The following is a 14,018-nucleotide window of genomic DNA, read 5'->3' as shown; positions in this document are numbered from 1 at the left end:
GAGCAGGAAGTTATTGACTATTTGTAAGCTGCTATTTAATATGCAGAAATGTTGCATCAGGAAAGTGAATCTGGGGGTTTAACTGCTACGCCCCTCTTGTGCCTTGAACAAAACAAAACAAAAAAAGCAAACTTGAAGACTATTTGGGCTCCGTTAAAAAAAAAAAAAAAGTGGAGCACAAAAGCGAAAAAGAAATTAGATCAGAGTTTGTGTTCCTATAAAGGCACCTGGACGCTTGCTGAGGTTTACTATACAATGCATAGATCTTCAAGGTTAACGCTAATATTATAATCTACTGGTGTTATTAAGTTATTATGTAGATGTGTTCTTATTAATGGCATTATGATGTTATGATGCTATATGCATATAATGCGTAGTTGCCTACACTCACGGAATGTCTGGGAGATTCCTAAATGTCTAGGAATTCCCCCTGGAGAGCAGCGCAACCTCCCACAATTCACTGCTGTATAAAGTCGCAAATCACCTGTCAATGGGGTGGGATATATTAGGCAGCAAGTGAACAATCAGTTCTTGAAGTTGATGTGTTGGAAGCAGGAAAAATAGGCAAGTGTAAGGATCTGAGCGACTTTGACAAGGGGTAAATTGTGATGACTTAGAGGGCTGGGTACGAGCATCTTCAAAACGGCAGGTCTTGTGGGGTGTTCCTGGTAGAAGGTGGTTAGGACAATCAGTGAATCATTTACAGGGTCGTGGGTGTCCTTGCTCATTGATGTGCGTGGGGAGTGAAGGATAGCTTGTTTGGCCCAATCACACAGATGAGCTTCTGTAGCACATATTGCTGAAAAAATTAATACTGACTATGATAGAAAGTTAAGAAAACAGGGATACTCTGCACTCTCCAAACACATAATTAATGCTATATCAAGTACTGTTCTATATTAAAAACAGGAAATGTTAGTTCCACATATTGCAATATATGTTTAAGCTGACCAACTCACGCCAAAGTCTTCCCATTCTGGTCCGTCCTAACATGATCAAATGGTACATGGTGAGTGCAGAGGACCTATGTCTGTTTTTGTTTATACAATGTAAGTCCCATGACTCTTGCACCCCATTCTTTACATTAATTAATTCCAACTTGTGTGAGGTGAGTCCCAGGTCTCCAATGGCTGCTAGTGCTAGGGAAAGACTTGCCTTTAAAAGCTGTGTGCAGGTAAGCCTTAAGCCCAGATAAAATAGCATAGCATTTGATCATGTTAGGACTGACCAGAATGGGAAGACTTTGGCGTGAGTTGGTCAGCTTAACATATATTGCAATATGTGGAACTAACATTCCCTGTTTTTAATATAGAACAGTACTTGATATAGCATTAATTATGTGTTTGGAGAGTGCAGAGTATCCCTGTTTTCTTGTCTATACAATGTGGGCAACCCCCTCTTTCACCCCAGTCTGTACATGGTGAGTGCAGAGGACCTATGTCTGTTTTTGTTTATGATAGAAAGTTGTCAGAACACACAGTACATCGTCTACAACTGGCACGTGAGTGCCAGAACTGGAGCAGGGAGCAGTGAAAGTAGGTGGCCTGGTCTGATGAAATTTCTTTTGCATCATATGGACGGCTGGGTGCATGTGCGTCGTTTACCTGGGGAAGAGATGGCACCGGGATGCACTATAAGAAGAAGGCAAGCCTGCATAGGCAGTGTGATGCTCTGGGCAATGTTCACCTGGGAAACCTGGGTCCTGGCATTCATGTGGATGTTCCTTTAACACATACCACCTACCTAAACATTGTTGCAGACACAGTACACCCCTTCATGCCAATGGTATTCCCAGATGGCAGTGACCTCTTTCAGCAGGATAATGTGCCCTGCCACACTGCAAAAATTATTCAGGAATGGTTTGACAAAGAGTTGAAGGTGTGGACTTGGCCTCCAAATTACCCAGATCTAAATCGGATCGCAATTTACAGGACTTAAAAGATCTGCTGCTAAGATCTTGATGCCAGATACCACAGGACACCTTCAGATGTCTTCTGTAGTCCATGCCTCGACGGTCAGAGCTGTTTTGGCAGCACGAATGGGACCTACATAATATTAGGCAGGTGGTTTTAATGTTGTGGCTGATCGGTGTATATACATAATATACTGGAGATGTAGAGATAAAATAATACATAGTAACGTATACTAATATAAACATTTCTCATTTGGTCCAGGAATGTCTTGGTTTTAGTTTATTTTTGCTATAAATTATAATATAAATCTGTTCACTGTTGACAATTCCTTCTTACTGTCAGTGGCAGCAGTATGCAAATGTCCGTGATGAGATTCAGGAGCATTCTAATAATATAGATACAAAGATGTCCCCTTTCGCTGTGGAAAGAATAGACAATGACATTTTGATGTATCTATCTCTTGTCATTTGTAGGAAAATCCTTATGTGATGTTCTAAGGGACCCCTGTAGCTTTGTCAGCTGTGTGTTCTGCATTTCTTGTTTTCCAGTAGAATAAAGTTGTAACCTTTCTCCTGAGCAGAGTTAGTTGTCCTCAGCATCATCATAACTGTGTACGAACACTCCCAGCTTCCAGTGTAAAGGAAAATACACAGCTCTGACAGCTGGATCAGTGTGTGTGAAACAAGTGCCGCTTTCAGACGTACTGAGACTTTACATACAAGTTTGAATTACTAACCCTGTCCACGGGCTGTTTTCATTTGTTTTTCTATTTTGGATTTGTTTTTCTTTAAGTTACTTTGTGTTTCCACTTTCAAATACTAACATAAAGCAGAACTGTGTTAAAATAAAACCTAACACACACTTGTAATGGCATCCTCTTACACCATCTGTTCCACATTACATCTGGCAATGGTGGTTTGACCTAATGGAAAATGGTGGGTAGTTTGTGTGAACTGGGGCAAGATCTAGTTTGTCCTCTCTTTACAGATTTACACACATTGACATATTGGTAGGAGCAGTGGTGGAAGTGCGCTGGTATGCTGGCCACACTGCTTTCAATGTCTGCCACCCTAGCAGTGTTCATGGTACAAGAGGAGAGGTGGGACAGACAGGAATAGGGGCCATTCAGTTACATCTTGCATAGTGGAAATTCTACTTAGGGGTTAGAGAGCTGTGATAGTAATAAATGTAACAACCTATAAACCTGAAACACAAGTTTATATCAAACGGCTGCTAGTAATATTTCTGGGTGAATATGTAATCAAATGTTTCAGAAATAAAATATTTAAACTGATCTGTATTGGAGGAGGATTTTGTTCTAAGAACACCGGTCTTCCTTTGGTTGTTGCGATGAAGTCTGATTGTAAGCCTGTGCCGTGAGCTACTCAAAGGCTCTGTTGTAGGATTAGAGCAGGCACTGGTCACTGCATGGAAACGTTCACATATATTTCTGTTCTGTTCTTTTATTGGTCCTGAGTCCGTCGTTGAATATCTGTAACCACCAATGATGTTACCAGGAACTTATCTGGCTAAGGCTGGTTTACCACCGGTGTTAGGAAACGCTAGATATACTTGTCCAATGCGGACACTTCCACTTCCAGTCCGCATGATATCGATGCCAGTGTGTCCCGAATTGGATCTCCCCTGTTTGTAATTATTAATAGAGTCCAATTGGATCTACTTATATCAATTACTACATTTAGCTGACACTCAATCTAGAGGAGATTATTTTGACTGATAACAGCTTCCCCTGGTTAAAAGACCAAAGTGTCCCAAAGAAAAGCAATAAGAGTACACTAAGAAATTATTAGACTCATTAGAACAAGCAGACTTATCGTCCTAGTAATATAAAGTGGGTTTTTTCCACCCATGAAACCTTCAGTAAAACTGAAGTGCGCTATATCTGGGAAGTGTGTGTGACGTGCAGATTAGAGCAAAGGTTATTTTATGTTGCATGCCTCCATGTAGCAATTTGTTTTTGTGGTTTCTTTGAAGAGCTGCTATCAGTGCAAGAAGGATTTTGTCCTGAGCGACTGTTGTTGTGAAAGCCAGCTTGGGTATATATTGATAAATGGTGAATTTGTAGCAATTCATGCTTCCATAATGTGGGTAAATGAAGCGTTCAGTGTGACAAAGCTCAAGACATTGTTTCTAAAATTCATTTGTACGGCATGTCGTGCACTTTTTGTATCTCCACGGGGGAGGCTCCCCCCTCTCTCCTCCTTTCTTTAATCCTTTCACTGCTGGCTAGGCTTCTGACTTGTTGTCTCATAAATTATTACATTCAATTTGCTAAATCTTGATGTATTAGACCCGTTTTAAGGGTTTTAAATATCAAGCCATGTTCATTCATTGTGAGTTATTTACAAACTACGTATGTACAGACTAGCACCAGAACATAGCCGGCACGGGTATGTTTTCTCATGTGTAGCTCACACTGGACAGATATTGTTAGTACAGCAATCTATAGTGTATTGGATAATAGCATATTGACTTTATTATAGTCAAACGTTAAGCTTTTTTTTTTTTTCTCCGCTTTTCATGTGGTGCTAGAAATTGTGTAAATTTGGGTGTGTTTTTTCATCAGACATTTTCTTTCATCTGTAAATATACACATTTAATTGTATTTCACAATAAGTCAGGCAGATTTGTGCTGTTGTTTCATTTTCAACCTGCAGCCTTATTATCTCTGAACAGCACAAAAATAACGTAACATTGTATCTTGTAAACCTTCTTGTTTTTTGGTTTTTGATGTATTTCGTATGTATTTATTCCAGATCTGGTTTGCCTTTATGAATGGATTTTCTGGACAGATTCTCTTTGAAAGATGGTGTATCGGGCTGTACAATGTGGTAGGTCTTTGCTATTATTTTACAACAATCTGTAGTACACTTAACGCCTCTACTTTTCCTTAAGTCTCTGTTGTGTTACTTTCCTCCAGATGTTCACAGCACTTCCTCCTCTGACTCTTGGTATATTTGAGAGATCCTGCCGCAAAGAGAATATGCTGAAGTACCCGGAATTATACAAGACATCACAAAAAGCTCTAGATTTTAATACTAAAGTAAGTAAGAGGTTTTTGAGTCCAAGGATCTAGATGCATATTCTTAAACTTCCATTTCAATTTTTTCCAAGCAAAATAGATTGCTAATATATCATGACATTGCACAATTAATATCTGTGAATTGATTTTCTTTTTCTTTTTAGGTAATCTCTTTTCTTTTGTAGACAATCTGTAGCCAAAATTCACCGGTATCTCCTTGTTTTCTTATTGCAAGGAACTATAAGGGGAAATGGGATTGAATTTGGTGTGTTGGAGTTTTTTTGTTTTGTTTTCTTCATTTTTATTTATTTATATAGCGCCACTAATTCCGCAGCGCTGTACAGAGAACTCTCACATCAGTCCCTGCCCCATTGGAGCTTACAGTCTAAATTCCCTAACATACACACACAGACATAGAGGTAGACTAGGGTCAATTTTGATAGCAGTCAATTAACCTACTAGTATGTTTTTGGAGTGTGGTAGGAAACTGGAACACTCGGAGGAAACCCACACAAACACGGGGAGAACATACAAACTCCACACAGATAAGGCCATGGGCGGGAATTGAACTCATGACCCCAGCGCTGTGAGGCAGAAGTGCTAACCACTTAGCCACCGTGCTTTTGCGCGATGTGCGTCTGCGCGCACTTCCGGGTATTCTGACAAGGGAAACTGCGCTGAGCAAATATCAGGGATGTGTTACTACCGTAACATTCCGCAGAGCCTACTCCCACCAGGCTGCAGCGGGACGTCGTCAGTAATTGAATTTCCCACCCCCCACCCCCACCCCGAATTGTCTCATACCATTCCCTCATAATTTTTGAACTTGCTACTAATATTTCTAATAAGATAATTATATAAAAAAAAAAAACTTTGAAACAGTTTCCACTGTATATAGAATAATATTTACTGGTCTATATTTACATGGTTCTGACTTTGCCTCCTTCATGATCAAGGCCACCGTCTCTGTTCTCCTACAGTCACCGAACATCTGGGAGCATGGTCATTACTGAGATTGAAGTCCCATCAGAATCTAGGGCCTGATTCATTAAGGATCTTAACTTAAGAAACTTCTTGCTTCAGTCTCCTGGACAAAACCATGTTACAATGCTAGGGGTGCAAATTAGTATTCTGTTTTGCACATAAGTTAAATACTGACTGGTTTTTCATGTAGCACACAAATACTTGCTAGCTTATTTGTACACTGAAATTTAAAGTTGATATTTGTGTGCTACATGAAAAAACAGTCAGTATTTAACTTATGTGCAAAACAGAATACTAATTTGCACCCCTTGCATTGTAACATGGTTTTGTCCAGGAGACTGAAATAAGAAGTTTCTTAAGTTAAGATCCTTAATGAATCAGGCCCTAGTCACTTGCCGGCATCTGGCTGCCAAATAATGATAAACCGTTTAGGGGGGTTCCAGGACTTTGTTTCTTTCGTAGCTGCTCGTTCAGTCATGACTATTAAAATAAAATATCTAATGTTATTAGGTTAATCTTATGTTATAGTAATTTATTTAGCCTTGTACTGGTATGCTGTATACTTCATTACTTGTTGCCTTAGCCTTTGTTTGTTTTGGCATTATTAAATATTTTTCCTCAACAAAATGAAGCTGTCTGCAATAGACAAATGTTTCTTGTCCCTTTAGATGTCATGGCTTACGTATTTGTCATTTTGTGTGCTAATGGATTACCAACTGCTGTGGAGAATTGTCTAAAAGACTAAAGAGGAGACGTCTGGAAGCGTGTTACATGTTGCCATTACGCAGTCCTTCATATATTTTTCTTTTTTTTTATCTCCCAGCACAAACCTGAGCAACGCATTTCACATTTGAAACATAAAAAAGAGGAATTCACTTGAATTTAAGCAAATTCACAGTGATGATTTCATGGTACGCATTTAGAAAGTGAAAGAATTCATGTAGAACAATTTACCGTGAACACAAATCCTGTATACTGTGGTTAGAAAGTACAAAAACATCCCTTAGCCTCTAATTTCCTGCTTCACATACTCTTTTCTTTAGCAAACAATGTCTTCCTCATAAATTATTTTCCCAATAACATTGAAATCTCATGGACACTTTTTTTTTTTTTTTTTTTAATTCACAAACCTAATTGCATAAAATATTTAGAAAAAAAACAATTATTCATGTTTCATTATAAGCGTCATCTTTTAAATTGCATTTTCCCAGCATACATTTCTCAATGGCAAATACATGAATTTAAATGGCTTAGCAGCCTTTTATTGTCATAAAACAGATTACCTCTGATGTTACAATAGGAACAGGGAAAAAAAAAATTAAAGTATTATGTTGCTTGTTTTGGCATTTATAACTCAACATTTTCCAGAGTGAAACGCTTGCTATGGCTGGAATAAAACAAAGATGAGAAAAAGTATTTTATATGAATGTGATTTGAGACTAGCAACCTGACAAATGGGGAATAATGTAATTAATCAAAAATACAGCAAACCGCTCAGTGGTGCTCAAACTGTTTTTTCTGGATGAAGTCTTGAAATTTCATAGTCCACCTCCTTTTCAAGATCATTTTTTGTATTTAATGTTATGCCGACTGAATAGATTGGGGAATAGATGCATTTCATTTATGGTGTGAGGTATTTGAGAGGCTTGTTATGGAAAGAAGGGTGAAAGGTTAAAAGGGCCCCACTGGGGTTACAGGATTAGTATGTGACTAGTACGGTCAAGAGAAGAAGCTAATTTATCTTGCACCCACCTGTGCTGCCTGTCACAGAAAATACGGAGGTAACGATGCAGCAAGTGGGGTGCAGAGAGCGTTTACCGCTACAGGGCCATCTGTCAATTATGGGGTTAATAGGTTGCAAGCGTTAAATGAGATCAGCACTAATGCACACAGAGAATCCAAAGAACTGTCTCCACCAACAATGGATGGTGGCTTCGGAGCAAAGTGGATTTTTTTTATTTATTTTTTTAAACGATAAATAAAAAATCCAGCCTGGTGGTGTTTTCTCGGCAACAAATAGTTCACTTTTTGCCGGCGTAACCTTTCCTGTATTTTTTCTTTTTTATTGGTTTGGTTTTAACTATAATAATAGTTTACACCTACTTGTATCAAGAAACAGGTCATCAAATTAATTTACGTTAACAGCAATTGTTGTAATTAATTATTTTTTTAAATACTTGTTGAATGTGAATTTGTTTTTGATTGGTTTTTTTGACACTTGTGATCCTGTCGCTTTTATTATGTTATATTTACATATTGGCACAGCTAATGACTGCCTAGATATGCACTGAGAACCAAATAACTAAAAAGAAGATATTGCTTTGGTCCAAACACCGATCACGTGGCATTTACAGATATTTTTATCTTTGCCTCCTATGTAAGCTTCCTTTCTGGTTTGCCTACTTTATATTTGTAACTTTGTATTTTGTTTAGCAGGTTTTTATGCGTGCCATTGGCCTTAGAGAAACGTAGCATCTTCTCCTGTTGTGTGATAATGCTTTACACTGGTGGCCTGACAGTCCCACTTCTTGCACACAGATAAAGAGGGGTCATGGTTCACCGCCTTCACTGCTTTGAAATGAACTTCTTCACTTTCTGTATTATTGCAGGTTTTTTGGGTTCATTGCCTGAATGGTCTTTTCCACAGCGTTATCCTATTTTGGTTCCCATTGAAAGCTCTGCAGTATGGTAAGAGACGTAATAAATGATACACAGGACACGCAGTAGCCTCTCCTCTTCGTTTTTATTATCTTTTTATTATTATTTGCTGTTAAACTAAAGTCCCTACAGAATGCCCTATGTAACTGATATTATTAATATATTAATAGTATATTATAGCAATGTCATTTTTTTCTGCTTCATTCCTACACAATTTTTTACTTGTTGACATGAGTTAATGATGCAGTTGGTCTGCAGAACACACGGCTCTTTTTATGTTTACTTTACACCCTTGTTAGACTTATGGAGCTTACTGTGAAGTGATGTGAATATTCCACATGGCACGTGCAGGTACAGAGTATGGTCACAAATGCAACTTTAAATGTGTGTCATTTATTTGGGTGAGCTAAACTTTTATTACCAACTATTCATCTTTATTCATTTTCTGGCAAGAAAGATAGAAGCAGCTGATTCATATTTTTAATCCATCTGTCCTGAAACCAATGTCTTGGATGAAGTGTGTGTTTATATAACGTGTGTGTATGTATAATATATATATGTGTGTGTGTGTGTGTGTGTGTGTGTGTGTATGTATGTATGTATGTATGTATGTGTATATATATATATATATATATATATATATATATATATATATATATATATGCGCCGCCGCAGCTGTTATTGTGGAGCTTTGGTTATGCCTAAGGAATCCCTGATGACAAGTAGTTTTATTGGAGTTGTCATGTACTCTTTAATTAGATTGGGCCAACGATCAGTCTCTATTACTGGCGCCAGGGGCAGTGGCGCACGCAGGGGGGGTTTCTGAGTCTCTAAACCCCTCCCCCCCTGCGCTAACTAAGTGGCCACTGTTCTATACAGCAGCCGCGGCGCTGTCAAAGAAGCGTCCGCGGCGGTGCTGTATTGTATACAGCACCGCCACAGACGCTTCTTAGACAGCGCTGGCGAAACAGAGCTGCTCTCTCTGGGGTTTTTTTTTTTTTTTTGGGTCAGCGGGGGGAAACCCCCCGACAATCCTCCGTGCGCCGCTGAGGGGGAAAAGAAACTCAGAGAGAGATAGTTCTTACGTTATTTACATCATGTAGCCTTTACCGTCCAAAACACAATTCTTAGGGCACACAACATAATACCTATGACTGCCTGGATAGCTTAGAAAAGTGGTTGCTGGATTCAGGACGTGAACATCACCTAACTAATGTTGGCTTTAACAGAGTTAGGTTTGCTTTAAAATATATGAGGAAGCAATATAACAAATGTTTCCTTTTTTAATGTTTTCATACAGGCAACGTGTTTGCAAATGGAAAAACGTCAGACTACCTTTTGTTGGGAAATATTGTTTATACTGTAAGTTTAGAACATTTCTTTTGTTAATTTTTTTGTCTTTTTGTATTGTTGAAAGTTTTTACTACTTTACTACTACTACTTTACTTACTAATTGACGTTCATGGATTTTATAATGTGGCAGTGGAGAACATTACATGTCTTTTCTTCTAGTTTGTGGTGATAACGGTCTGCTTGAAAGCGGGATTAGAAACATCACATTGGACTGTGGTAAGGAAAAGATGAAATTGTCAGAATTTTTTTTTGTCACATTCCAGATTCAACTGAAAATGTCAGTTAAGTTACTTTATACAGATTTTTTTTAATTTATTATAAAAAAAAATATTCTCAAGTAATATGACACACGTTACGGATTCTTCTATTTTACAGTCTTTTTTTATACTTTAAACTCCTCTCCCAGCTATTCATAGACATAATGTACCTTAGATGTAATATTTGATAGAGTTTTGTAAAAAAAAAAAAAATAGGGTCAGCCTAACTAATTTCCATTCCAGACACATATAAATGCATAATGCCACTAAAGTGTTAGTTTGTTGACATTCGTACTGTGTATCCATGTAAGTGAATGAGTGTTGTTGAAGTTGTAGTTACAATCTCACCAAAACAATGTGCTATGTAACCAAATCATATCACCCGGATCAGGTGTCATGTTTGGGTTTCAAACTAGCTATATTGTGCTCATTAGGGGAGAGAAGGTCAGTGATTTCCCATGTTTCAGTTAATCCATGGGGATGTATCGGCATTTCTTAGCACCGCACAGTAACATGGATAACATACATCGCTATGTAAGTTCATGGTGCCTGCTGAGTGTTTGTATCCATCATCCATTGGTATTCTGGAGAGAGGAATTAATATACAAGGTTGAAAAATCCCATTCACTGCCAAGTTACCACCCAGTAGATTGATTGTCTTTAAACTGGTTTAAGACCTTGTTACCGTCACCGTAGAAGCACAAATTTGCATCCACTGTTTTATGTACACGTTAATGAATTAAATTCACAAATATTTACATTTCATACAGTAGACATTGCTGACATATAGGGGGTATTCAATTGTTAGCGAGTTCCGCTAAATACTCACACTCTAAAAATATTACCGTTAATACAGTAATAGCTCCCTGAGCTGCGAGCTGAAATCCAGCGAGTAAATTACCGTATTAACGGTATTTACGCGCATATTACCGTATTACCGGTAATATTTTTAGAGCGCGAGTATATAGCGGAACTCGCTAACAATTGAAAACCCCCCATAAGCTGCTTACCAGTGTTACTCTTGGGGGGTCCACCTCATGTCTGTACACCTGGAAAATCAACGCTTCCCCTCCCTATAATAAAGGGATTAAATCATATACAGTGTTCCTACATCTATTGTTTCCTATTCCTAAGCAATGAAATGGTTATGTAGGATGCAGTCATTATGCCTCAAAACAGACAGGTAACATCAAATTTACTACTGTCACTGCTTCCTGCAGTCTAAAGACTTCATATGTTTATATGTTCTTCATAATTCTAAAGCCTTGTTTACATATTGTGGACATCAGGGTCATTTATTAAAATAGTGAATGCTAAAAAAAGGCATAAATAATAAACTATATTTTTTCTATATTGTTATGTTGATAGTGTGTGTTTTGCTTGTTTGTTTTTACTGGCTTGGAATGCTGGCGCTGTAGTTAACTCTGTGGCATTAAAAATGTACAAAGCTAAAATGAGATAATATTCATGATACTAATGCATTATAAGAGTATCACTTCCTAGCAGAATGATGTGCAAATTCCATGAGATGTAATAAAAGCCAGGCTTAAGTGGAGGCATGTGTGGATTGTACCATGTTTGTGTGATGTTAATATTATTTCTTAGCACAGGCCCAAAATTGCTTTTCTTTTTCTACCAATCACTAGTTCCCCATTAAAAGCAAAGTTAATACATTGCCGTTAGCATTGCTGACTAATAGTACTCTTTCCTTATGCATCCTTCACCACATCAGCCTTCAGGTCTCAGACTGACAGGTCCACTTAATTAAAGGGACATTTGCCCTGGTTCCACGATAACAGGGATCACCCCAATTCAAACAGGTCATGTTTCAAGAGATTTTGCTTGACATGTGTGAGCTTATGATCTCCTGGTCAAATAAATAAAACCCTAACATCAACATTAATTAGTGTAGTAGTCTTTATGCCAACCCTTAAGTAATCTAACATTGGCTTAAATTCTGTCTTTTGAGCTATCCCAAGCTATAAATCTAAAGCTAATATTATCCCATTTGCTAAAAGTGTGTTCCATTGAAAACATAAACACAAACATTATAGATTTTGTTTTGTACTACTCTCTTGGGAAAACTAAACTCGCTCTACTTTTTGGGTACAGTTATAAGTTAACAACTCATGTTCTGCAAAAGTGACCTTCACCCTGCATCAGCCTCACCAGCCAATCACTGACTAACCTGCTGCATACACTATGTGGCTTAGACAGCTCAGGTGACCTTGTTGCCCACCACGACCTACCCTACAGCATTTATTAGCAAGTCTGATCCTATCACCATTTTATCACCATCAGGATTTCTTTCACTTTGTAAATACTTCTTTTAAAATAAAATTTTATTCCCCAGCTTATAGGGATTTATGGTCATTCTTTACCAGAGTTATTGTAAAATGCGTTTTAGAATTTAGTGCCTGCGGACATGACACAGGTTCACATGAGGTAAAAATATACTAGAATTTTAAAGCAGGGAGCTGCAAGTGGAAATTTATATTGTACTTTGTCTGACAACTCCATAAATGAAATTTCTGACCCTGTTTTCAGGCAGAAGACAAGCTGCAAGGCTAAAATATACATTGATTTTATCTTGGCATTGAAATAGGGGCATTTTGACATTTTGTTTTCTGTAATTGTTCCGGTGTATAATCCAAAAGAGATATTTACTCATGCCAGTATTTCTATTGAATTTATTATTTTTCTCAATGTCTTTGTCAACAGTTCAGCCATGTGGCTATATGGGGAAGTATTGTGCTATGGATTGTTTTCTTTGGGATCTACTCTTCGTTGTGGCCAGCAATTCCTTTAGCACCTGACATGTCAGGGGAGGTATGATCTTTTATTTCCATTTGTAATAAATGTATTACTCTTTTTAGTAAATGTAGCATTCCATCCCACACCCCTCTCCTGTATTAGCCCCTCACTCTTCTATACAGCAGGCAGCAGTACTTGTCATCAGCCTTAACCTCTGCTCGTCCGATATGGTAACAATATCTGTCTTCAAAGGAAGAGAGGGGTTTGACGCCCTGGCTTGAAATGATCTGCCTCCTGATTGGATGATTTTTATCTGGAGCTGGGTGTTATTTCAAGCAAAGTACTAGTATGGATAGGGATGGTTTAAAAAGATAATAATAATAATGGGTTTTTCCACTTGAAATTAGGTAAGTTCACATGTAAGGCATCAAGATATGTGAAGATGTTGTATAAGGTTGTACACACACCCATGTAGCTACCTTTTTCCCTTGTAGGAAAGTACTTTGTATGAAGTCAACCTCCTATCGTTTTCTTCAGAAATGTCAGTCAGTGGAGTAATACTGGTGTTTTTTGGGGGGGTTTGTTTGGTAATTAAGATGTGGTTACAGTTATTTTGGCTAAATACGAAGATTAGGAGCTAGTGGACTCAATGGAGATTGGGACTGTAGCTGCTAGAACATGTAGAGGGATTAGTATAGGGTGGGGAGTAGGATAGGCTATAGTATAGAGGTGAGTTTTCAGAGAGAACTTGATAGATTGAACGTTAGGGAAAAGTCTGGTACGATGGGGTAAGGAGTTCCAGAAGTGGGGAGGCGCACCGGAAAATTCTTGGAGGCGGAAGTGAGAGGTTGTTATCAGAGGCTAGGTGCAGGTCAGGCGACAATCTAAGAGGGCAAGTGGAAGAGATCTTGTGATGAGATCAGGACTGTATGAGGGGGGAGGTGTTGGTGACGGTAAGAGATTTGATTTGGATTCTCGATGTAATGGGGAGCCATTGTAGGGACTTGGAGAGTTGTGCTGCTGAGGCAGTGTGTCGAGAGTGGAAGATCAGTCTCG

General features: G+C 38.3%; 1 protein-coding gene across 7 annotated transcripts in view; it reads left to right on the top strand.

The window, feature by feature from the left end:
• ATP8A1 (ATPase phospholipid transporting 8A1) overlaps positions 1–14,018 on the top strand; it is a 145,673-nt gene that overhangs the window by 123,271 nt on the left and 8,384 nt on the right. For all 7 annotated transcript variants that reach the window (XM_075195103.1, XM_075195121.1, XM_075195092.1 and 4 more), the window contains 6 exons: positions 4,691–4,765; positions 4,855–4,977; positions 8,550–8,628; positions 9,899–9,960; positions 10,111–10,167; positions 12,930–13,037. In XM_075195103.1, coding sequence (XP_075051204.1) covers positions 4,691–4,765; positions 4,855–4,977; positions 8,550–8,628; positions 9,899–9,960; positions 10,111–10,167; positions 12,930–13,037 — 504 coding nt within the window. The remainder of the gene's footprint in view (positions 1–4,690; positions 4,766–4,854; positions 4,978–8,549; positions 8,629–9,898; positions 9,961–10,110; positions 10,168–12,929; positions 13,038–14,018) is intronic.

The sequence above is a fragment of the Mixophyes fleayi genome, chromosome 1 (genome assembly GCF_038048845.1).
Source record: "Mixophyes fleayi isolate aMixFle1 chromosome 1, aMixFle1.hap1, whole genome shotgun sequence".
Classification (NCBI taxonomy): Eukaryota; Metazoa; Chordata; class Amphibia; order Anura; family Limnodynastidae; genus Mixophyes; species Mixophyes fleayi.
This window is presented reverse-complemented; position numbering and strand designations above follow the sequence as displayed.